Source organism: Panthera pardus, unplaced genomic scaffold (assembly GCF_024362965.1).
Source record: "Panthera pardus isolate Hobbes unplaced genomic scaffold, ASM2436296v1 HiC_scaffold_16, whole genome shotgun sequence".
Lineage (NCBI taxonomy): Eukaryota > Metazoa > Chordata > Mammalia > Carnivora > Felidae > Panthera > Panthera pardus.
The window spans coordinates 52,419,625-52,446,503 of NW_026526721.1; the positions used below are offsets into that span (position 1 = coordinate 52,419,625).

The following is a 26,879-nucleotide window of genomic DNA, read 5'->3' on the forward strand; positions in this document are numbered from 1 at the left end:
CAAGTGATTAATGCAATGTAAAGAATAGAAAGTGGGTCCTTTTTGCCTGTCTGACAATAAAGAGAAGCACAGATTAGATTGATTTAATGTGGACCCAAATTATTTCTCCTTTAACTACACCTCTATTTCTATATAATATTTGAATATTTAATGGTCTTTTAAAGGACTTTGATTCTACAGTATCAGAATTTCCCCTTGTATAGGTAGGAACAACAAATGCCTCTAGAGCTGAGCTGTGACAAAGGCATATGGTCAGTCATATTTAGTCTACAGATCAATATTATTTTCCAAATAGATTCTACAATCGGACATTCCCCTCAGCTCTTCCTCCTATCTTCTTCTACAGATCTAATCCCCATCCCAAGATCACTCAGGCCATATATCTTCCTCTTCTGATGTGTGATAAAGGGAGTTATTGGGGAAAACAACAACAACATACAACAAACCTGAACTTACTCTCTGGCTAGGATTTAAATTCTAAATCTATGAACTATGCAAACTTAGCCACCTCTTACTGATTTGCTCAGCATTCCTCATAATCACTACAATCTCCATTCTGTATAGAAATGCAGATTTAATACATGTACATAAAACCTCAAGTAGAAGAGTAGGAAAACATTTATTTAATCCTGAATAATAACAGTTAAGTATTTTGTTGCTAGGGAATTGGAATATGTGAATTTCAGATGTGGCTACCACTCAAACTAAAGTTCTAAAGTCAACTGATTATTAAAAGAAATAACCACATAATTAAAAAATAACCATATAATTAAACATATAATCCGACTTCCTACACATATATTTTCCATATATAATATGTGAATTTCAGCTAGAACTTTAAAATGTCATATAGTCTTGTACAAATCACCCACTTGTTAATATTGTTACCTGTAGATTAAAAAATAAGGTTAAATCTATTTTGTGGAGACTTTATGGGATAATAAAATTAAATGAAATATGAAATAAAAGCTGCTACAAAACATTTAATTTTTATTTGGACGATACAGTTAGGAGTATTGACTCTTTGATACAGAGGTGATAGAATGCAATCTATTACATCTTCAAAAGTCCAAAGTTTGCTCATCTTCACTACCGAGAGATAATTCTACTAGAGATATTTTTAAACCAAAGTTTCCCCACCTTTATTTCTTATTTTGTCCTAGACAGTGCTAGATAGTTCTCACTACCAGGTCTAAACAAATTCAAGTATCCAAACAAATAATTAGACTAAAGTCTTACAATACGTTCAGACGTCAAAACTGTCATTTGGATTATTTATAGTTATTAATTTTGACCATTAGCACAAAATTCTAGAATGTAATAAATTTTTATTTTTTGCCTCTTGATCTGGAGAACATGGTAACTATAGAAATAAATAATAAGAGAAAAAGTAGTAAATTCTAGAATTTAACATAAATTTTTTTCATCTTGATCTGGAGAACGTGTCAAATACAGAAATAAATAATAAGAGAAAAGGTAGTACAAAGTAGGTTTAAAAGTTTAGGGTCACACATGTTGTCCGACTGTTCACCATAATAAATAAGTTTTACTGATTTTGGTGCTCATCTCCTTATATCTTTACAATTGTATTTTCACCATTCCACTTTTTTTCTCATTATAAAGAACACAATTTCACCACATAAAATTGGGAATTATAGGAAAATATATAGAGGTTTTGAAAACATGTACACAGAGCCATTGGTGATGTTTCCTAATCACATACACAATTTTTAATCTACTCTATGCTGGATGACAGTGTTATACCGAAGGAATTTTAGTGGCCACTAAACATTCTTCATGAATGTAATTTTAAAGGGTGAATTATATGGATATACCAACATTTACATAACTATTTCCTGCCATGAACACTTGGGCTATTCTCAAATTTTTTCTACTATAAAGTAATAACATAAAAAGGTCTTTCATGATATACATTTTAATTTTTTTTTTTTCAACGTTTTTTATTTATTTTTGGGACAGAGAGAGACAGAGCATGAACGGGGGAGGGGCAGAGAGAGAGGGAGACACAGAATCGGAAACAGGCTCCAGGCTCCGAGCTATCAGCCCAGAGCCTGACGCGGGGCTCGAACTCACGGACCGCGAGATCGTGACCTGGCTGAAGTCGGACGCTTAACCGACTGCGCCACCCAGGCGCCCCTACATTTTAATTTTTTTGTAGATACTTCATTTAGTTAAAAAAACCTTTTTATTTAGTATAGTTGACATACTTTTTTAATTTTTAAGGGAAGAATCACAGAATGTTAAAAAAAATTTTTTTAACGTTTATTTTTGAGAGAGAGAGAGAGAGAGAGTGAGCGAGCAGGGGAGAGGCAGAGAGAAAGGGAGACACAGAATCTGAAGCAGGCTCCAGGCTCTGAGCTGTCAGCACAGAGCCCCACGCAGGGCTCGAACCCATGGACCACAAGATCATGACCTGAGCCAAAGTCAGATGCTTAACCAACTGAGCCACCCAGGTGCCCCTAGCATGTTTTGAGTGTAAGATAATGGGGTTATAACTAAACTCGGTAAAAGTTTATGAATATGCATAATATCTTTTGCTGCCCAGAGAGTAAAATCAATTTATTTCTACCATTTATGTGTGATGGTTACCACTGCACAAACCTCAAAAGCATAAAGTATGTTTTAGTTCTGAATTTTTTGTTTACTTTGATAGTTGGCATTTTAGTGGCACATGTTAATGTTTCAATTTGAACTGCTTTAATAATTAGAAAAAACTGCAATATTTTTGCCATGTGTATTTCTTCTTTGGGTTACAGTCTTTGTATGTTCTTTGTGTCATTATCTATTATATTCTTTTATGTACCCCTCATTGATTAGAATGACTTCTTTATATATTAGGATTGTGATTAGTTCTATGTTACAGTTGTTGTAAATACTTTTTCCCCCAGTTTATTTTCTAATTATTTTATGATAGAGACTTTACCTCTGTTCTTCTGGTTTTAATCTCCTAACGAATAAGTAAAATCTAGTTAGTATAATAAGGGGGCATATTAATCAAGGGATTCTTTAAAGGATCATGTCCATCCTGCCACTGCCTTAAATGGAGTCCTTTCTTTGTCACCCCTTCATTTTTATCTGTCTACCGTATTAAGTTAGAAATGGAAAGCTATGGAAAAATTAACGAGTAAAGTATAGGAAGTAGGATGTGGACATGGAATTAATTGTACAGAATTTATGCACCATATAAAACAACCATTTACATAAATACAACTGCAAGAGATGGGACGATGGAACCATATTTTCACATTACAGAATGGCTGATTCATAGAGTTTGATTCCTTTATCTTGCTTTTGGGTAATTCTCACCTTTTTCTACTATTACACTTGCTTTTAGAACTTTAGAATAAATTCTCTTTTTTCATTTCAGCTCTTTTCAAAATATAAAAGCTGAACACCTTAATTCCTGCCTGTATTACCATCATACAAGCATATTCGTCTAACAATTTCTCCTCAGTTCTTTAATATTGGTAGGTGATGAGTATGTCTTTAACAAATTGGAATCCTGGTGCTCCACAAATTTGAAGACCACATCTGATTCCTTTATGTCTGCATGCTTATCAATTTTTCCTAGCCCTTTGCTTCCTTGAAATGAACAAATGCCATTCTTTATTTTTCTGACAAAATTTACAGAATTCTTTAGTACTTAGAAAAGGATGCTAATGATCACCACAATGAATAGGGGAATCCAAATTTGCAATTTTAACAGAAATTCCTGAGAGAAAAGGCCTGAGAAGTAAAGTAGTCAAAAGCCCATCTCAGCATGCTCAGCAATTACCAATAATAATCGGGGACTCATTCTATTTTAGTCACTCTTCATTTTATCCACACCTTTTAAAGAGCGATTTTATAAAACCTTTAATAAGATCCATTATTATGGAAATGGCAAAACATTGGTAAGAAACTTCAAACCCAGCCAGGCTATTATTAAAAACAGGACAAGAGAAAACCTCTCCAATTACTATTAAGATGAGAGTACTGACAATCCCAGAGATAATCAAAGTCAATTTTATAATATTTCTAACAAGATTTTTACTTAATGAATTTTCATATCTGAACAAGGTAGATACATGTATTATAAAGATGATGAGAAGGACTCTTAGAAGGTCAACATTTTTCTCTAAATGCATGAAAATTAATGAAGGACACTGATAAACCTTTTATCATTAAAATATAATATCATAAGGATATTTTCCTTGCTGCTAACTATCCTCTTGGTTCTTTTCTCATATTAATTTGTGAACATACAATCTCAAGTCTTTTAAATAATAGCCTATGCAGAACATTATTCAGAAGGTATCTATTAAAAAACACTTATCACACACACATACACACCCATAAGTAATTATGACTCATGGTGTCTATTTTGGAATACCTGTACCATTGTTTCCTTTTAGATAATAAACAAAACTTGTTTGAGAAATATGATATAAAAGCAATATAATCATGCCCTGTTTATCCACAGTCACACTTCCAGAAGCTTTAATCTGTAGGAAACTAGGGAGAAACTGAGAGTAAAAAAGAAAAGTCCTCCCAATTTGATCTACAGATTTAATGCAATTCCAATCAAAATCTCAGCAAGTCATTTTGTTCATATTGAACTATTCTGAAGTTTATACTGAGACAAAAGACCACAAATAAACCCACATGATATTGAAGAAGAACAAAGTTGGAGTGACTTTAAACACTATAAAACTATAGTAATCAAGACTGTGGAACTGTCAAAAGAATAGCCAAATACTTCAGTGGACCATAATCAAGAGCCCAGAAATAGACCCACATAAAAACAGTTAACTAATCTGTGACAAACGAACAAAGATAATACAATGGAGCAAACACAGCCTTTTCAACACACGGTGCTGAATCAAATGGACACCCACGTGCAAAAATTAAAAAAAAATTTGGACACAGATCTTGTACCTTTACAACAATTAAAATGGATCACAAATCTCAACATAAAATGCAAAATTGTAAAACCCTTAGAAGATAAATAGGAGAAATATAGATGAGCTTGGGTTTGGTAACCACTTTCCGGATACAACACTAAAGGCATGATTCAAGAGAGATAATTGATAAGCTGGACATCATTAAAATTAAAATTAAAATTTCTGCTCTGGAAAAGAAACTATCAGAAGAATAAAAAGACAACTAGAAACTAGAGGACAATATTTGGAAAAGACACATCTGTAAAGGACTGTTGCCCGAAATATACAACAAAAAAAAAAAAAAAAAAAAAAAAAACCCTCTTAAAACCCAACAATAAGAAAATAATTGGATTAAAAATGGGCCAAATACCTTCACAGATACCTCACCAAAGATAAACTGATGCCAAATAAGCATAAGTGGAAAGATGCTTCACATCATAGGTCATCAGGGAAATGTAAGTTAAAACACTGAGATACCGCTAAATATGTCCTTGTTGCCCAAATCAAGAACATTGACAACACTAAACGCAGGCGAGAATGTGGAGCAATAAAACTCTCATTCACTGCTGGCGTAAATAAAACATGGTACAGCCACTATGGAAGACCGTTTTGTGCTCTTAGAAAACTATACCTATTCTAAATGCGTATTACTAAGTGAAAGAAACCAATCTGAGCAGGCTACATAGTGTATGATTCCAACTCACGACATTCTAGAAAAGGTAGAGCACAGAGGATTTGGGGGGCAGTGAAAATTACTCTGCATGATACTATTATTTATAGTGGATACGTGTCATTATACATTTGTCCAAATCCATAGAACATACACCACCACAAGCGAACGCTAATGAAAACCATGGGCTCTGGGTGACAGTGATGTATCAAAGTAGGTTCATCAATTGTTAACAAGTGTACCACTCTGATGGGGGATGAAGATAATAGGGGAAGAAGCTACACATGTATTGGGACAGGGGGTACATGAGAAATCTCTATGATCCCCTCAATTGTGCTGTGAATCTAACACCACTCTAAAAGTCTTAAAATAAAAGTCTTAAAATCCCTACACGAAACAAAAGAAAAAAACAACCAGCCAAAACCAAAAAACCAAAAAACCAAAACCCAACAAAGTCCTCTAAAGAGGGGGAAAAAGTCTGCTGCATTTCTTCCTGTAAAACATAATGTAGGCACCATGTTCCCTCGCTAAGACAGATATTTGATTTGTATACAAAATGATGTTCAATATTTTAAATTATCATTATTGCTTACATTCCACTAGTAACTTCCAGATGTTTTTAGATACTACAGATTAGAAGAGTAGTGAAGAACAGAAAAACTGCTGAGTGGAGGAGGAGTTGCCTTCCCTAAGGTTTGGCAGGGAGGTGGTTGATAAAATTGAACTTTAAAGAAGTGCAAACAGCCTCACAAGTGGAATAACCCCAAAGACTGCTCCATTGAAATGTTAAACACTGTTAACTACACTGAGCTATACTGCTTCCCCCTGAAGCACCTGTTCTGAGGACATAATCCCCTGGCTTGTGACCAGCCTCCATAACCCTGAAATCTCTTTGAAGTTTATATTTTACTTTAAACATTTATATGAATTTTGCATCCTGATCCAAATATATATGTGATTTTAATTTAAAATTATGTTCCCCTTTCTTCGTGCAACCTTTCCTGAAATCTCGTAGCAAACGTAAGCTTCAAGAAGTATGTCATGCTGATTGTAGTGGCTTCTCATGCCCTTGGATTCACTCAGCTGCATAACCAATTTTGAAAACTCAAGGAAGGGTGACATATAATTCAGAAATATTTCCATAAAAATGGCTGAGAAACAAGAACATTCTGGGGATTAAAGGAATAAACTTTAGTCGCTGAAAAATGCCCTCATGTGAAACCTATATTGCTTGCAAAATACCAGGTACAGCTGGTTTGAACAATAAGCAATTACTATTTAGTTACTGTACTTCTTCACTGTCCTTTAGAGACTAATTACTTCAATTTACTTATGTGGAAAACAAGACTACTGTAAGCTTATCTAAATTATTTAGCGTTTAAAATAGCATTTCAGCTGACCTGTTGACAACTTTGCATTTTTTTTGAGTTTTAAAGACTAAATAATAAATTATTTTAACGTGGCCATGCAATGAAATCATAACTACGTAGATATTAACAAAGAAACAAAACCAACTACTTGCCAAACCAACACAGTTTTGGTGTCTAGTTCTTCCTAAATAATAGCTAACAGTATCTAAAAGAAAAAAAAATAAACCTCCATAGACATCTCAAGAATACTGATATTTAATTCTCAGAATCACAGCAAGATCTCAGGAGTCTTAAATATTAACAGTATATAAAAATAATGTTTAATTACAACTAATACTTAGCATTTACTATGTACCAGCACTGTTCCAATGGCTTTATATATAGTAACTCATTTAATTTCAACCCTAAGAGGTAGGGTTTCAAAGATAAGGCCACTGAGACACAGAGGGTTAAATAACTAATGCAAAACACAAAAGATATTAAGTAGAACATAAACCAGGTTGGTAGACTCCAGGGACCTCTTCTTCAGTGTCACTACTGAACATTCAGTTAAAAACAAAACAAAACATGAAATCATGCCACTTGCAGCAACGTGGATGCAACTGAAGGGTCTTACGCTGAGTGAAATAAGTCAGTCAGAGGAGGACAGATAGTGTATGTTTTCACTCATATGTGGATCTTGAGAAACTGAACAGAAGACCATGGGGAAAGGGAAGGGGGAAAAATAGTTAGAAATAGAGAGGGAGGGAGGCAAACGATAAGAGACTCTTAAATACAAGAACAAACTGAGGGTGGATGGGGGGGGGAGAGAGGGGAAAATGGGTGATGGACATTGAGGAGGGCACTGGTTGGGATGAATACTGGGTGTTATATGTAAGCAATGAACCAAGGGAATCTACCCCCAAAACTAAGAACACACTTTACACACTGTATGTTAGCCAATTTGACAATAAGTTATATTAAAAACAAAACAAAACAAACAAAACAAAACAAACATTTCTCCATGGCATACTATGTGGTAGGTACTATGCAAGTCTCTGGGAAGGAAAAGAAGGGCAAGGCACAGCCTCCGGTCTCCAGGAGCCTGCGGTCTACCATAGGAGACTGACCCAAACCAAGTACAAGAGTTCAAGTGCTTGCTTATCCTAAACTACTAATTATTCAAACCATTTTTAAGGAATACATAACAACATCTTTACAGTCACCTGGAACATCATATGGCACTTGGACAAGGCAGTTTTTTCCTTTGTTAATCACACACTAATAAAAAATATGCTACTATTTTGCATGGAGAGCTTTAAGAAAATCAGTGAACAGAATGCAATTAAATGGCAAATGATGAACCTGTGACTTTGGATTGCTTACCATCACCCATGACCACCTACATTGCATGGAGGGAGGGGTGAGGACTACTGGCATGTGATCATAGTAATTCTTGGGTAGCACTGTGCCATGGGTTGCAGGATGTCTCGTATCTCTGGCCACTAACTGCCACAGATTTCTCCCACCCTTGGTCATTGTGAAAACCAAAAACATCCTCATATTATTTCTGAATACCTTCAGGAGGCAGAACTGCCTGTAATTGAGAGCGACGTCCTATATTCTGAATGTCTACTATCATTTTTGTAATTCACTTTTGTTCTAATTTTGGTCTTTTCTACTCTCCAACATGGACCTGAACTCTGTGGTTGGAATCAAAGTCATATTAAAAAAGCAACATTTTCCTAAAAATACTGAACCCTACACATGAACTCTTTCCTTAGGATCAGGAATACTATGGGTCTTCTCCTCACACATTATTATTAGGAAAAGCAAGAATTAGGTAATAATATCAAGTTTTTAATTAGTAATATGTATTTTAACTGATGAGGGCAACATTAGGAGAATGCATAAAAAAGTATAAAAGAAGAATAATTCCCTTGATCTCGGGTCACACCTGTATTTATTTTTATAAGGCCATTCATTAAAATTTTAAATTTGGTTTCAAGAAAATATAAGATTTAAGACCAAAGGAATAAATCTCAGTTCATATACTAGCTCAGTCTGTCAACATTTTCACTTTGAGTGCAAATCTTCATTTTATTTTACGTATGTGGTGAAAAATATGTTCTATCAACATAATTGCTGAGGAATTGTTAAGACTCTTTACACTCTTGACAAACAAAATTCTGACTGGCAATTCACACCTTTTCTTAGCTCTGATCTGATTGAAGTCAGAGAGAAGGACATGATCTTACCAATCACACCCTAGACTTCCTCTGAGGACTCACTCAGATCCAATTATCCTAGAAATTCTGACAGCTTGAGACCTCAGGCAGTGCTACAATTTCAAGCAAAAGCTAAAACATTTTGTAGTTAAAATTACAAAATAGATTATTTCTAGGGTGGTAACCAATATGCTATACTGTAGAATTATACATTCAGTTTGCTTCTGTAAGATTAGCATTAATATATTTATAAAATAAACAATAAAAACATATTCTATATGTTCAGTATGCTACTATTTATAAACTCCAGCTACAGGATATCACCATGGTAACAGGAATATACAAACAGCTCCATCCTCCATGCTATGATAGAAGCATCACCAATTTAAAGAATGCAATATGCTTAAGATGGGCAAAAATTATTTCCAAATATAGTCAACAACCTGCTCATGAACAGGAGAAAGATAACTACTGAAATAGAAGATAGAAGAAAACAGAATCGTTCTGCTGCACAATGACTTACAGTCACTCTTGGAACTGAGAGAATGAAATGTTTAAAAACGAATGAATGAATGAATGAATGAGTGAGTGAGTGAGTGAATGAGGCAACAGAATGACTGAAAAAACAGAAAGGAAGAAAATTCAGGTAGAAGAGCTACTATGTCAAAATGACAGTGTGATATCTGTTTATAACCTCAGCTGTAAGAACTGAATAGAACCTATAATTTGATATTTTGTACATTTATATTCAGTCTTCAGTTTGGAACAAAGATGTATAACATCGGGTCACTGATTTCAAAGAGCATGCGAACATGCATGTACATTTGTTATTTCACTTAATAAATATTTGCTGTGTGTGTTTAGGCACCAGGAAACACAAAACAAAGAAGACATTGACACCAGCCTTAGGAATTAATAGTCTAATGGATAAGGCAGTCCTCTAGATAAAACATAACAATTTAGTGTAACTCCGGAAACAGAAGTACATATAAAGCACTATGAGAACATAATGACATGGCAATGTTTTTCCCAATTAGAAAGAACTGATACTTGTATCTACACTAAAATCTAGGTTTTACTGAAAGTTAAGTGGCAGTGATTTATGAAATATTATAAAACTTACAATCTGTTTAATTGACTAGAGGCAGATAAGTGTACACAAAGACGTTTACTTGAAATATGATTGCTCAACTTAAAAACAAATAATTACAAGTTGTTTACATTTCTCCAATACCTAACTAGTGTCAAAGGAAAGCAGAGAAATAACACTGTAGTGGAGCTTTATTAAATGACACTGTTGACTGCCAAAAAAACCACCGAAGGGTGACTTCTGGAACAATAAATGTCTGAGACCACCATCTCTTCTTGGGAAACTAAAAAGATCAATGTAAAAGTCTCTGAACTCCCTTGACAGAAAGCTCACCAGTGTGCCCAGGGAAAATAAAACACGCACGGTCTTGAGAGTAGGTGAGAAGATGTAGGGAAACCACGAGAGTCACCTTTGAATATTCTGCTGCTCATTTTATGTCACCAGTGAGTCCTGTGGTTGTCAGGGTTCCTAGTGAAGCAAGGCTCAAGTTTCAACTTAATTCAGTGGGAAACAGACCAAGACTGCAACTTTGCCTAAACTCATAGAGGGCAGCTACTATTTCCCAGCGAGCAAAGTATACAAAGTTCTTTAAAGAATTACCCTCAAGACCCCACATTCTCCCTTGACATCAATGAAAGAAGAAAACCCACTTAGTAAAGAAAAGTGAAATGCCTTTTTCCTAGCTAGAAAACATTATCTCCTAGGTCACTTGAACTACTTGAGCTGTTGTGTGTTTCTTAAATAACTTTCTGTCTTTCCCTATTATCTATGCATTCAATAAACATTCTTTGTGTGCTTACTGCATCCTAGACCCGGGGAATGCAATCTTTTTCTTAAAGGGCCAGATAGTAAATATTTTAGGCTTTGCAGGCCAAGAAGAAAAAAAAAACAACAACAGAAAACAAAAAAGCAAAACAGAAACAAGCAAATTATATAGCTACTTATAAATGCATTTAAATATATAGCCATATAAAATGTAAAATCATTCTTAGCTCAAAGAAAAACAAACCAACATAAACAGGTCATAGCTTGCTGATTCCAGTGCTATATCACTGTCAAATATCCAGGCCAAGCTAAGACCATTAGATTATTAAGTTAAAAGGAAAGGTTTTGCATCAAGAGCTAGCTTCTTCCAATAAGAGCTTACAGGGGCGATCTAAGAAAGCTCTGTCCAATAGAATTATCTATTGGAGAATGGATATTTCTCTTATTTCAATAGATATCTCAATACGTACAGAAAATGTTCTATATCTATACAGTTTAGTACGGTAGCCACTAGACCCAAGTGGCTACTGAGCATTTAAAATATATTCAAGGGGCACCTAGGTGTCTCAGTCGGTTGAGCGTCTGACTCTTGATTTTGGCTCAGGTCATCATCCCAGGATTGTGGGATCGAACCCTGCCTCAGGCTCCATGCTGAGCGTGGACCCGCTTGGAATTCTCTCTCCCCCTCTCTCCTTCTCTCTCTCTTTCTCAAAAAAAAAAAAAAAAAAAAAAAAAAATATATATATATATATATATATATATATGTTCAATGTGACTGAGGAACATTTTATTAAATTTTAATTATTTTAAATTTACATTTAAATAGCCACATATGGCTAGTATACTGGACAACAGATTTAACAGTCATTATATATCAATTAACAGGTCTTAACTGAATTTGCTTGGGTTTTTGGCGACCTATTAAATTAGCGTGGGTGTAAATATTTTTATAGGGCATAAATATATTTATTTTTATAATTTTACGTTTTTACCAAGAGATCAAATTCAAATTATTTTTAATTTCTAGTTACAACTGTACTGGGAGTCCAAAATTATTCATGATGTACATTATATCATGGAGCTGGAAAGACCTTCAGAGGACAATTAGTTACATTCTATCAAGTTCAATGTGTGTGACATGTTCCAAAGAGGGCAAAAGAGGCATATTACATGATGGCTCCAAACTGGATTTTTGGAATTAGGAAGATCTGGAATAAAGTACTGGTTCTACTATAGAGTAACTAGGATCTTAGGCAAGATATTTCATTTCTTTACTCCTTAGCTTTATCTTTTATGAAACAGGACAGTAACCGTAGCTTCTCTATTGGGTTGGAATGATTGTTGAATGAGATCAAGAACCCAGAACAGCATCCTGTCACTGAAATCATCAATGTCACTATTTAATTACCACCATTATTTAAAATTAATAATACTGTATGATAAATATTCTAGCAATACACTCTATAATCTGACTTAGTAGGAACCATTTCATGATTCTGCATGGGAGTTACACATGTGGTTTGGGATACATCACTGTATTGTTATCCAGAAAACATAAGTTAGAATCTAGTTTCTACAACCTACTAATGTAGCCAAGTCACATGTGTAGTCTGAACCTCATTTCCTTATCTGAAAAATGAGAAGAATATTTGCCTCTCCAAGTTGTTGAGAGAATAAAATACGTGAAAAATCTTTGTTCCTATAAAAGACACTGAAGAATAACTACTTCCTTTCTTCTATCTCTGGGGTGAAAGGGATTATATCCTCCAAAACTTAGTTGTCAGGATTAAAGGACAGAATCAAGAGTAGTTTCTCTGCGAGTTAAATTATGACATTTATGAAAATTAATGATATGAAGAATAAAAATCATCTCAGACCAAAAATGTCAAAGTGGCCATGTTGGTGATGGTAACATACCTGCACAGGTGAAAAATCCCATGGGCACATGTCTTTGTTGAGCATGGAACATTGAAATGTAGAAAATACAGGAAGCCAGGAGATAAACTTAAGGAAGTTAAGGAAGGAGTAACCCAAACAAATGCCTCCTCTGTTCTCTGTGCCAAGTGTTTCTCTACCACGGAGACAGATGCAAATGATCTGATGCCATTACACATTATTATCAGTCCAACTACATGGCAAATAAGATTCATGTTACCTGCCAAATCCTAATGAACTGCAGCGGAGGTTCTATAAGGCCAGGTCTGACCTCAGTAGGGATGAGCGCCATGATTGATTAGCCCTGTCTGCCATGAGTCAGGAGGAGGGCCAGGAGGGGACACCTTCACACTCCATTTTCAGCAACTGTTATACCACTCATTGCTAGTTCTCTGATTTTGAGAACACAAAACTTTGTGAATATGACTTTCACAGATCTTTCCGTACAGAGCATGGCCTGATATCTGAGAGGCCAGCTCTCTTAATCATTATATTTCTGGCTTGTAAATTATTCAGTTGGCATTCTGGTTTATTGACTAGTTTCTTGTGGGCTTAGTTACTCCAACTGGGCATGTAGGATCCATTCTCAATTCACAAAGTCCATTTTCTGAGTCAGCAATTTTGATAAGCAAACCCCACACTATGGTAAATTCACAAAGGTAAATTTTATGTGACAGAATTCTCAGTAGCCAAATGGAAGCCTGGCTCTCCTGGTCAGCAAATCACTATCAGACACTTCTTTTAGACTTTAACAAAGACTATTTGTAATCAGTTTCATCATTACCAATTTTTATATTTTCTTAGTTTTCTTAATTTTTCTTAATTTTTTATTCACAGGACTGCTTTTGCCAATCTTAGACAATCTTGGATTCTATATGTAAGCTCTCACCATCTCTAATTTCGAAGTTTAAAAGCAGCGAAAGAACTTTGAGTAGACTCTAGTTCTTTGTCTATGATTTCATCAGCCTATCATTACTGAGGTCTTCACCTTTCTTTTGATTCTTCCATGTTTCTTTCCCAAGCCCCCAAACACTCAGACATAGCCCATTAGGGACAGCATCATTCCTTTTTCATGTCCACACATGACTCCGATTAAACCTGCGTTTTATAATTTTACCTTTCGAACATTTGCCAACCGATTCATCATCAAGGACTCCTCTCGGTCATCATCATCATCCAGGTCCAGCATCGGCACTCCAAAGGGGTCAATGATGCTACAGCACCTGGAACCTTCATCCCTTGGATCAAAGGGGTCGACGATGATGGGCTCTGTTCCTTTTATTTCACAGCGACAGAAGGGGCAGCCCTGGCCATCTGACTCCTGAACAAACAAAAAATGTAATTGGTTTTTGTTCAAATACAACAGTACTGAGAGGGGCCAATGTTCTCTAGCTATAAAAAGAAGTTGCATACAAGAGGTTTTAGGGTAGGCAGTGAGAGTGAAGGAAGATCTGTCTTGAAGAAGTTAATAGAGTTAGAACACCAACAAAATGTGATAAACGTTCAGTATGTCAAATTTTCAAAGAAAGATTTATCTTAAAAAAAAAAAATCTCTGATTTGCCAAAGAAAAGGAGCCTAACTATTGTTCTGAATGTTCTTGTACAATTTTAATGTATCAAAACTTCAGGGTCCTGTAGGAAAATGGAAATTGAATCATATCCCTCTTTACCAAAAGGCACCAGCTAATTAAACATTCTACAAAAAGGACATTTTGATAAAAATTCATTATAAATAAAGTAGCAGTATCAATTAAAACAAGCCATTCTGGAAAAGTTCCTATGCATGTAACTATGGATAAATATTTCCATTTAATTGCCTAGGTTTTTAAAAGTCTTGATTTATAATTGGTGGGAAAAAATAAAAGTAAATTTACATCCAGAAACCATCATCTGTCCTGAGAGCCTGTCACTCTGACCCAGCTCATTTGGTATATAATGCCATGTGAAATATTAAATTCTACCTCTCATCTTGCTTTCAAATTAGATACTGCAAAAAGATCTGTGCTAATACTTTTGGGCCAGAAACTCATTTATTGGTAATTATTGAAGGTTTTGTTCAAAGTCTCCCAATTCCGGAATTCACAATTGGCAGGGAAATAGAAGACTCTGTTCTCGCCCTGCATGTGATGCTGTCTTCTAGAAATAGATGGTGTCTGATACTCACCATCATTCTTTGTTTCTGCATTTTACCCTGATTTTAGTAGCGTGTTATTTAAAAAATAGTAAAAAGCAGGGGCGTCTGGGTGGCTCAGTTGGTTAAGCATCTGACTCTTGATTTCTGCTCAGGTCACGATCTCACGGTTTGTGAGATGGAGCTCCATGTCATGATCTGCACTGACAGAGTGGAGCCTGCTTGGGATTCTCTCCCTCTCTCTCTGCCCGTCTCCCCTCCTCTCAAAAATAAATAAGTAAGCTTTAAAAAAATAGAAGAAATCATAAAATCATTTAAAGGCAGAAATGAGATGAATCAGCACCATTTTAGAGATGAGACAGGGATGCAAAGAGAACTAACATCTTTATAAAGAAACCATTTAGTACTTAAGACTGTCCCACCCACTTGTTATGGTGGGAAACTGGTGATCTACATCCCCTCCGGTGACACTCTGATCAGCAGTGGAGTGATACTTTTGCTTCTCCTCTCACTGGACAATTGCTGATCTGTCACTCAGGCAGATCATGTGCTGGATGGGTTATTCTTTTCCAAATATCACTCAGATTAACAAACTGAACATGTCTCTTTGCCACACCAATTGTCAAAAAAGAAAAACAAACATTCTTTGCATAGGTCAATGAAAAGAAAGCAGAGCATTTCCTTATTCATTTACTGTTAGATAATTTGGGAAAGAAACTTGGAATGGTAAAGTAGTTGAACTAAGGTGCTGTGGAGAAATACAGGCATGCCGATAACAAAATCCTTTGATGTTTATTGCTGCATATGCTTAAGCTGGTGCGCTTCAAGGCAACTTAAATATTTTGCTCCATCATTCTACAACAGATGATAAATCTACGACTTAATTATTTTATATTACATTAACATTTCCTAACACAGGAATAAATACTTAAGGAAAGCTAAACCATTCTCCTGTCTTTCGTTAACAGGAACATTAAACGTAAGTGCATATTCAATATGTTGTCATCTAGATAAAATCCCCTTATCAGAAAAGTCAAAAGGGATCCATATTCTGTGACTGTAATGGAATTTTCTAACAGATCTATGTAAGATAATTTCAAAAAGATAGTCTAATATATAAGGGAAAGATAGGAAAGATGTTCCCTGTGTGTCTTTAGTGCACGAAGGACAGAAAGTAGGACTCTGGGCCCTAAGCAGACACATCATTTGTTCATATGTTAAAAAATATATATATAGAAAATCTGAAACATATACAGAAGTAGAGAGAAAAGGGTAATAAGTTTGTATACACCTACCACTCCACTCTAACAACTATCAGTTCATGTCCAATCTTGTTCCATCTGTACCTTCCACTTACTCACTTGGATTATTCTGAAGCATATCCTATACATTACATAAATTCATCTATAATGTTTTAGTGTGTATCTAAAAACAGAAAAATTTATTAAGACTTAACTAAAGTATAATTACCATAACTAAAAATTAGTGCCCTTGATGTAAATATTAAAGTCATTATTTTTTAGTACAGTGCCCACAACGTTTATGCCACAGCACTCAGCTACAAAAGTTTCTCTTAGAAATTTCAATGTCACTTCGCACATTGCTTTGGTAAGGATGACTTGGAGCTCCCGACAGAGAGTAACTGAAAAGAGGGGTTCGGAAAGAGAGCAGGGGGAGGTAATAACAGCATCTTGGTGGTACCAAGAGAAAGATTAGGAATAGCTAGCTCTTCAATACCTGAATTTAGATTTCCTCCATCTCTGCTATCTGAAAGTTTAATACTATACAAATTACTGATGTATGTTAGAGTAGCTGTTTTGTGAGTACACATCACAAAAAATATTTTCTGTTTAGCTTTATCTTCGTAGAGGGTTCACATTACTCACTGAATGAAAAACAAAAAAAAATCCCCCCAAAACCCAGCTGCAATGTACATCCACTTTGATTTGCAGACATAGATCACAATGAACGTGTCTCCTTAATGATATTTACTCTAATATGACTTCACCCATCACTCTTTCTCTGTAAACTAAATACTGCCATATGCAAATTAAGTCTAACTATAAATTCTCAAATGCCACTTTGATACTCTGCCCTAGTTTCTGTCATATGGTTGATTGAATACACATGAAGAATGTCTTCGATAGACATATAACTCATCAGGATTGTGCCTCAATAATTAAAATAATGTTTCTGTCAACATATACTTAATGCAAGATCAAGGAACATATGTTAATAAAGAAAACCAATAATTCCTTTTCTAGTCCTCAACATATTCACATTCTGAGAATGTTAAGAGGAAGCATTTGGGACTCCATCCATTCTAATGGACTCAGTAGATTTTACTTCCTCAAATAAGAAATACTTCCAAACCAAAGATATATAAGTTATCAGAGAGTACTACACTCATCTGAAATGTTAACTATGTAATATGCTCATGACAAAGTAATTCAGACTCCCATGCCAACCATGAATATTGTTAATAATAGTAAACATAAATATAACTTTAGGTATCTGAGAACAAATTAACATTTTACAGAAAAATAGAAAAAAATTCTTTAACTTCCCAAATTGCCCATTCCCATAGTAACACCTTATGTAAAAATCCAAGTAAATATCAGTATCTCATCACCACCACCACCATCATCATCATCATCATCATCATCATCATGTATTGGTCAGCTTCCATATGCTTTCTGTTTATATACTGTTTTCATATGGATTTTACCTCTTAAATACCTTAATTTTTTAAAGACACACTATATATAGTGCAATTTATTTGCTCTCAAGATGATTATTAGAGGTCACGCTTTGTTTTAAGGTTAATCACTACATGGCTTTCCACAATATACATAGAGAACCCTAAAAAATAATAGGACTTCTTGAGTCTCATTTTGGAGTGCATTTTATACTTTTTTTAGTCTGTGTGTGTGTGTGTGTGTGTGTGTGTGTGTGTGTGTGTGCTTTCTGTAGCAGTAACTTCTAATTTATATTACTTTGCTAATATTTCATAATATTTTGAATACTTTGCTAATATTTCTGCAAACCATGGAACAATTATAAATAAGTGAATAACTGGATAGATACATATATACATATCCTGAGAACAAATTTGGTCCATATTAAGCATTTTTAGAGCACAATATTTCCCACAGAAATTCAGTAACTTGTTAAAAGAACATATAAGAGCGTTAATAGTAATCTTACAACAAATGACTCAGAGTGAAAGAGATGGTTGGTTTTGGTGCTCTCTTATGATGAACAAGGAAAAAAGACATTGGTGAATCTAGGCTCTTCTGGTGTTAACTTGTGAGGCCCATGAAAACACCAAGTCAGAAAGAAAGCACAGACATTCTGAATCAGGACACTTGAATTGGAACCCTACACCCACCAATTACAGCTGTGTGATCCTGGGTAAGCTATCCATCTTATTCCGTAGGGTGTAATGAGGGAATGTACAATTTAAGGGATATCTCAAAAATAAATTAATTCAAATCTTTCAAAGTGCTATGCAAATACTGGCAGAATTACTATAAAGATAATTTCAAAAGCAAATTAGTATAGTAAGATACCTGAAGAAACATGTCTTAACATCTGAAAAAATTCACACATCCACAAGAATTCCCACCTTATGAAATGAATGCAATTTTTAAACTACTTTTAAACCACAGAATCACCAATGTTCATAAATTAAGAATAATCAGAAATATGAGACAGTTTCCTAAATGATACTATCAGGTACTACATTAGGAACAATACTAAGATTCCAGGCACTGTTGAAAACACTATACACGTATTAATTCATTTAACCCTATGAAGTAGGTACAATTATCATCCTCATTTTACCAATAGAAAAATGAGAGTTTATATAATTTGATGGAGGTCACATAGCTAAGCATCTGTGTGCAGGAAATTACATTCAGGTGGCCTGTTATATGAATCGAATCATTTCATCACTACACTACCACTATCCTACACTGCAGCATCAGGATGTAGTTCCTTAAGATCAGATTCATAACCTAGGTTAAGATGAAGTTTAAAAGTAGCTGCCTACTATTGATCATTCAAAAATGAAAAAAAAACCCTATTGTTCAAATTACAAAACTACTTTAATCAATAAATATTCTATTCACTCAAATTGAAAGGTTTCAGCTTTTAATGAAGATGAAAAACTTGTCCTAGTAATTATAGGATTCCTTGGGATATATTTTTACATAGTAAGAGCTTTCAAAATAGTTGTTGCTAGAACCCAATTTAAAATGTTAATTCATGAAGTTTATGCGTTTGCATTCTGAGGATGCTTTATTTAAGGGAGTCAACTTTTGAAGCACCTATTAAAGGCCTTTGTTAGATCCAACTGAAAATGTTTCCCAGGTGCCAATACCTGCTATTGTCCAGGCACAGCACCATACAGTCAGACCCCATTTGATACCGTCACTGGACTCAAGCATTTGCTCTACCAAATTTTATTTTCTCCTCCCTTTCATTCCTACTGTCATCACTGTAGTTCATGAAATAATTGTAACATCTTTTAATGACTCTAGTAGCCCCTCATCACTCCCACAGTGAAACAGGAGCTCCAACACTTTATCACTTTTATACAAAAAGACACAACATGTAATCAAGGGGAGAAATACCAATTTACAACATTCTTATAGGCAAATATAATTTTATTATTTGTAGTACTAAGGTTACAAAATTACACTGAGGCTAGAAATGTGAAGGTTGATTGCTTTTGAGGGAAGATACAGAAAAAGATTATTTCTTTGTGCCTTAAATGTGACCATGTGAGCTGGCTTCTCTCCTCTCTTAGTAACTACACATTTTTTGCCCCACAACGCTCTCTAAATATGGGACATTCATAAATCTCTTTAATCATATTCCATATTAAAATCAGGGCTTACTGATTTTCATCTAATGACTCTGAAATATTATTTTGAACATTCTAATATCTTTCCTTTAAATTATTTGGAAAAAGTACAGAAGTAATAATCACAGGAAAAAGTTAATTTTACTTTTAATTGAATTAAAGTCCTTGGCAGTAATTCAAAACAAGGCTGCATATCCAACTGATATATATGTATCCATTTTTATTTTGAAATTTTTTAAAATGTTTATTTCTGAGACAGAGCATGAGTGGGGGAGGGGCAGAGAGAGAGGGAGACACAGAATCCAAGGCAGGCTCCAGGCTCTGAGCTGTCAGCACAGAGCCTGACGCGAGGCTCGAACTCACAAAACGCAAGAGCATGACCTGAGCCGAAGTCAGTCGCTCAACCGACTGAGCCACCCAGGTGCCCCTATCCATTTTTATTTTGAAGATTTGAAGAACATAGTTTGGAATTTGTGCCATTCACAAGCTCAGAAGCCATTTTCTAGATTCCTGGAGCAAAAAACAAAAAAACAAAACAAAAACAAAACAAAACAAACCGTATGAAAAGAGCCCCTTACTTTACACCTCATGTAGTAAGCCTGCACCATCACTGCTGCTCAATATGCTGCTACAAAAAGGAAGATATGGAGGAGTTCTGGATGAAGAAGAAAAATGTTTTGTTAATATCTATGGAACAGCAAGGAAGTGAAAGAAAACTCTGCAGTCTTATTGCCAAAGACAGAACAGAAAAGCCGCACCCAGAGAGAGATTGCTTCAAAGATTGCCTCTAGAGAGTTGATTATCCAACTTATTTAGTATTCTGTGCAAACTCTGCCTTGCTTATTCAATTTATTAAATAACACAGATGTTTCAGAAGGAGAAAGAAGTATCTGACACCTCTTCAGAGGCATGACTAATGGGCCATTATGACAAAAATTAAAGGGTAACCACTTGCAGCCTGTAACAACTAAGTGACACCGCTACTGTGCATTTCTTAGGGTTTCCGTTAATTACATAAAATTTAAGTTTGCGGTGAATTCAATTAAACCAAAAGTAGGGCATCAAATGGAAGGAAAAGTTGGTGAAGAATGACTTGCTAAAAATGCATACTGGATGGACACATAATGTTTTATGGTCAGGGTTTAATATTTCTTTCCTATTGGTCTCTGATTTATCAGAGCTTCTTGGCAGACATGCAACCTTTAAAATCCTTTTCCTATCAGCATGCCCAACCAAAAGAGTAGAAAGTAACAAAAGATATCTCAAATCCATAATTAAATTTGAAAGATAACAGGATGCTCATTTCAAGTAATTATTATTAATACCATGCCTCTGTATAAAACTTTCAGATTTACTTGTAACTTCTTGAGGGTCAGGCCTGAGTCTAAGTATTCTTTCTAGCTCACAGATTCGTACTGAACCAGGACAGAGCAGATGCCCAGGAATGTTTCCTAAATAAAAAGATAAGTAAATGGACTTGAGAAGTTGGAGAATGATGGATGAAACAAGCCATGTATGCTTCTCTCAAGTAAAGTAACAAACGAGCCTATGCATAATTGAGTTGGAAAACAACCTTTTCTCTATAGAAAAAAGAAACAAGCATATACAACAAAAACTCTGGCTTTAAAGTCAGGAAATATGGACTACAGCTCTGTACCAGTTTGAATCTGGAAGACACTGAAAAAGAGAGACATGAATGCTGTACTCTTATCCAGACTTCATACTCATACATTTCCCACTGCATCTACAAGTTTAGATACAATGTCTGACAATATACTGCAGAACTACAGAAATGTTCAATAACTGTTCTTAGTTCTCTATTCACCATCAATTAGGTTAAATCCTGTGAGCAGTGATTGAGGCCATAAGGTGGGCTTTTTAGCAGATCTATAGTTTGTCAACTGCATTTTAACTGGAATAACTTTGTAACAATTTGATTTTTATTAAGTAATGGGCATTTTACAGTAACATATTTAAATGATTGTCAAAAATTGCTATTCATATTATATGAAAACGGGCAGATGTGTTGGTTGGCAGGAAGTACTACTTTGTGAAATCTATATGCAGAGGTAGAAATATTCAGGTTATCCCAAAGTGGAAATGTTCAAAAGTTGACATTTCCTTTGACCACTAAGATCCCAGTGAGACATAAAGACTATGGTATATCACTTTGGAATTCTTAAAACCTGGCCCAAGAACAATATTCTTCAGTGTAGAGAAAACATGAATCAGGGATCACCATGTGTGTTTTTTTGGTTTAAAAAAGTAATAAAGAGGAACTCAGCTTCACTGCCTCTAGGTTAGTGCCAGCATTATTGCAAGCAATAAACGTAAAATAATGTGGCTCAAAAATAAGCGGACAAAATAAAAATGTGAAAAGTTGAAGGGAATCATCCAGCAGCTACTGAATAGAACAAATCTGAGAATTAAAATTCTTAGAATTCATTCTCAGATCTTGAGCATAATAAAAGGTCTTTGAAAAAAATCATAGATAGTTTTCAGAAGAGAAATGAAAAGAACTAAGACATTTGATCTATAATATCAACAATTTATCTAATTTATCTATTTAACATGTTTTCAATGTAATCTTAGTCTTCTCTCTACACTATTTACCATATAGTCCATAAATATTTACTGAGTAACAATATTAGAAGAGAGGGATTCTAAACTAGGTTCTAGAAGAGAAATAGGTAAATATATAATGTTTACAATACAAATACAATGAGGTAAGAGTTTACAGGTACATACATAAATTTTTTTAATTACAAGAATATTTATTAATTACAAGAATATTTAGTAATTACAAAGTATTTTGTGTGGGAAGAATTAAAAATAATGCTGAAATAATGCTTTTGAACATTTTTCATTAACCTATCTGCAAATTTCTATGACCAGATTAAAATAACATTATTTGCTAATAACAGTGTGATATAATCTGATTATTATTTCAACTTTCTGAGTACTTTTTCATTTGTCATTTTTTTTTTGTTTAGTTCACTTACTAAACTACTACTGCACTTTATAATGACCTTCTGCTAAAATTTTACTCAAAGACTGTTTTCAGTGCTTGGCAATTTATTCAGTTCCTCAATTTCTAAAATTAAAATTGAGAACTACTTCAGAGTAAAAAAAAAAAAAAAAAAAAAGTAAATGTTAACAATTTACAAATATGACTGGGCACATCTTAATTAAGGCCATTAGACCAGTATTAGAAATCATGAAGTGAATCAAGGCACTGAGGAGCTGTACCATTTGGAGAATACACAGTAATATACAGAAACGTGTGGTGATGTAAGGGACAAAGGATTAATAACACAGTCATGGCGACAGGGAAACATTCCTGTGTCTTTTGCACACAACATACCTGTTGCAAATAGTTTACAAACTTACTGAATAGAATGTATACTATTGTCCCTGAAATTTTAAACATAAATTTCTTTCAAGCTGTATACAAAAATTAAAATAAATAAAATCTGTTTGTTTTATATTCAGTCATACTGTTTTACTTACTCTGGGCTTCGAGGTAAACAGCTATTTTGTATTATGCTTTAAACAATCTTTACTAATCAAAGGTTTCTTCCAAACTAATGGGAGCTTCTGACTTTTAACCGACTTAACTTCCAAATACCAGGTAGGTAGCAAGTTAAAGGCGCCAAGTCCTGCCATATGTAAATATGTGTATGCTCCCAGACTAAGGCCCCGAGAGTAGAGGCCAAAACCAAGCATACTGCCACAGAGTACTGGGATTTTGTACCAGCCAAAAATTCTGGTTTTCTTTAGGAAGAAATATAAAGTTTTAGTTTCTTTGTACCCGTGAAAACCATACAACCACCCTAAAGGCATAAGTCAATACAAAGTCACAATCCAACTGTGACAAATCTAATTGGCCTCTACTTACCCTGAGATACCGAATGGGTTATCAGGTAAATCAAATCATCATAACAGACACAGTCCTATCTGTCAGGCACTGACTCAGTATCTCTGTATTATTTTCTACTGATTGATGTGAAATACACTTGCAAACATAGTTCTCTCTTCTACCAGCATAACTTGTTGAAAGTCATTTATAAAAAGACATTGTTACGTCTGCAGAGCAATTATTAACATAACTTACACAGCAATCAAGTGCCTACACACTGAGAATGAGTTTGCTGATGCCACACTGAGCATCCCTCTTCCTCCACCTTCTCCCTGTACTACACAAAATTCACCAACATCATGAAGGGATAAAGGGAAATTAGGGAGAGTAGATCAAGGAAAACCTAAGTAAAATACAAACCTATGCACACTGAAAGAGAGAAGAGTAGGGATGTTGAACAATTTTTATTGAGGTGGCAAAAATGTCTGGGAGTTCAGAAATGGCATTGAAAAAGTAAATCAAATTTAACTCACTTTCTAGTTCTTCCTCTTTTGCTTCTTCCATCTTTCAAACCTCCCCAAAGGAAGAAGGCGTTCTTTTTCATAAGATTGTGAAAACCATTATATGTTATTACCAAGTAATGAGCTCAACAGCACCAGTGCTCCTGGGCCTGCATTCTCCTGGCCTGAGCCTCTAAGGCTACCCCTCTTCCACAGGCAATGCCGAGGCTATTGGTTAGACAGAAGATCAAGCCTGACAGGGCTCAGGAATGGGGTAGGGATGTCGATTATATACTCAATAGCAAAATTTCTAAAAAGGTTTGAAAATTTAATTACTTGCTTTCTTAACCCCATCAACAATATTGACTTTCGATACTGACTATGTTAAACAGCAGTGAAAAAATGACTTGATCAAAATCTTCTGTGAATCCTTCAAATATTCAAAACTGGAAATCTGTCCAGACTCATTTTCAACCCACAACCTCTGTTACAGATAAAGAAACAGAAGAAAGCCCATGAGGAAACTAGTTATTCTCTGGGTCTTATTCTAAAACATCAAACCAATTGGTATTTACTGAATATCTGCATAAGAGGTAACTTGGATTCTGCTTCGGTAAACTGGAAAATGTTATGCCTGCTTCTGTGAGAACTGTAAGTATTCGGGAGACTTTCCCCATCAGATTTTCCCATTCGCAGCCACTGACATACATGACATAGGAGCCACATCTCCTCCTAGGAAAAGGGCCTGCTGAAACATCAACGTAAGATTTATTTCCTGGGATTTATTTTGCTTCAGAAGGTGACCTACTATAAATAGAATCTGACCCACCATAAATCACATCAATATGATTAGTTGGAAATACTGATGTGACGTTCTGAAATCAGTGGTGTCACAGAGTTACAAACTACTCATGACTAAATCCTAAAATTAAATTGTACATGCAAAAGAAACAATATAAAACACAGCCAGCAAGAAAAATGAAATTATATAAGACAGAAAATCAAACACATGAGATTTTTCAAATTACTCCAAGAAAGCACTTATCAGATCATTTGCTGAATGATTAAGATGAAGAAAACTGAAAAGAGAAATAGCAACAGAGAATATAAGGAAGACATGAGTGTTGCTCATTAAATCTTGATTATACCTGCCATGCTGTAAGGCAAGAGGTGCACATCAAATGCCCACAAGGCTCAATCTTGACATCTTTGTCGTTCTCAGCACAAATTTTACAAAGCTGAAAAGTGGAGCCCATTTCACAATATAATTCATATTGTTCCTGGAATTTGGGGGGGAGAAAAAGGCAAAGTTAATGTATTTCTAACATGAACTGGTACTACTGAATTTTCTCAAATACAATGACCTACAGTAAATGCCTCACACTTGATCCTGTCAGGAATGTTACTACTTAAGACATGTTTTAAATTGGTAATCACAATTTGGTCAACAAAATCATTTTTTAAAACATTTGAGCTTATATCAGCAATTTTATAAGCTTTTGTAATACTTCAGACTACTTAATGTTTTGTACTGTTCCTTTAGGAAGGGATTTGCGTTAATAGTGACTCAAAAGACAAAACTTACTGTTTTAAAAGAAAATATAAATAGCTTTAGTTTCTTTGTAAATGCCACATTCTCACCTAAATTCACTTCAAAATTGGAAATATATATGTATAATATATATAATGTATATATATATAATATGTATATATAACATATATAATGTATACATACATAAAAAATATATATATATTATTCTAACTGAACATTAAATTCTGGAACAGAAGAAAAGCAGCATTTGCCAAGCCCTTCCTGCATGCTACATACTTTGGTACACATTTATTATGTCACATAATCTCCAAAGCATAATAAGACACATTGATTAAAAAAAAAAATATCTGAGGCTCAACAAGTTTAAATTATTTTCCTCAAATTCTATATTAAATTTCTAACTCTAAATTGCATACTGTTTTCCCAATCTAGCACCATCAGGAAAACTAATCACTTCAGCAACCAAAAATTGTTTTATGAAACATCTATTCTCTTGATTAACTAGTTTTGAACATTTTGGCATAGTAAAATTCTTGGTGTCTAAATATTGAAAAGCTCTAGGTCACAAAGAAGACACAAATGTATCAGTAAGTATAAAGAAAATATGAAAACAAAAGGTGTTAAAAGGGATACAAAGAAAAGTAATTAAAATTCATTTAAAAAAGGCAGTGTTTTAGTCAATAAGTGTCTATTAGGAACCTGGCCCTGGGCAGGATAAATAAATGACAATATTTAGCCTGTAGCATACTAAAAGATCTTATCATCATGATGAGAAAAATATATATACATCTACATACAAAGATACACACACATGCACGCATGCACATTCATATATAAGTTGTGTATGTTTGTATGTATGTATGTATGTATGTATGAAGTATGTATGTTTATATAATTTTTACAGAAATAAAAAAGATGATAATGGATCAAGATAAAAACTAAATAAATCTGAAAGCAATTAAAATTAAATTATAAGTTGGGGTGTCT

The 26,879-nt window shown here is 34.6% G+C and overlaps 1 protein-coding gene across 4 annotated transcripts in view; it reads right to left on the reverse strand.

Annotated features, from left to right (window-relative positions):
- Positions 1–26,879, reverse strand: part of CBLB (Cbl proto-oncogene B) — a 211,870-nt gene that overhangs the window by 59,306 nt on the left and 125,685 nt on the right. For all 4 annotated transcript variants that reach the window (XM_019448254.2, XM_019448255.2, XM_019448256.2 and 1 more), the window contains exons 9-10: positions 25,489–25,620; positions 14,098–14,301 (exon numbers count right to left, since the gene is read on the reverse strand). In XM_019448254.2, coding sequence (XP_019303799.1) covers positions 14,098–14,301; positions 25,489–25,620 — 336 coding nt within the window. The remainder of the gene's footprint in view (positions 1–14,097; positions 14,302–25,488; positions 25,621–26,879) is intronic.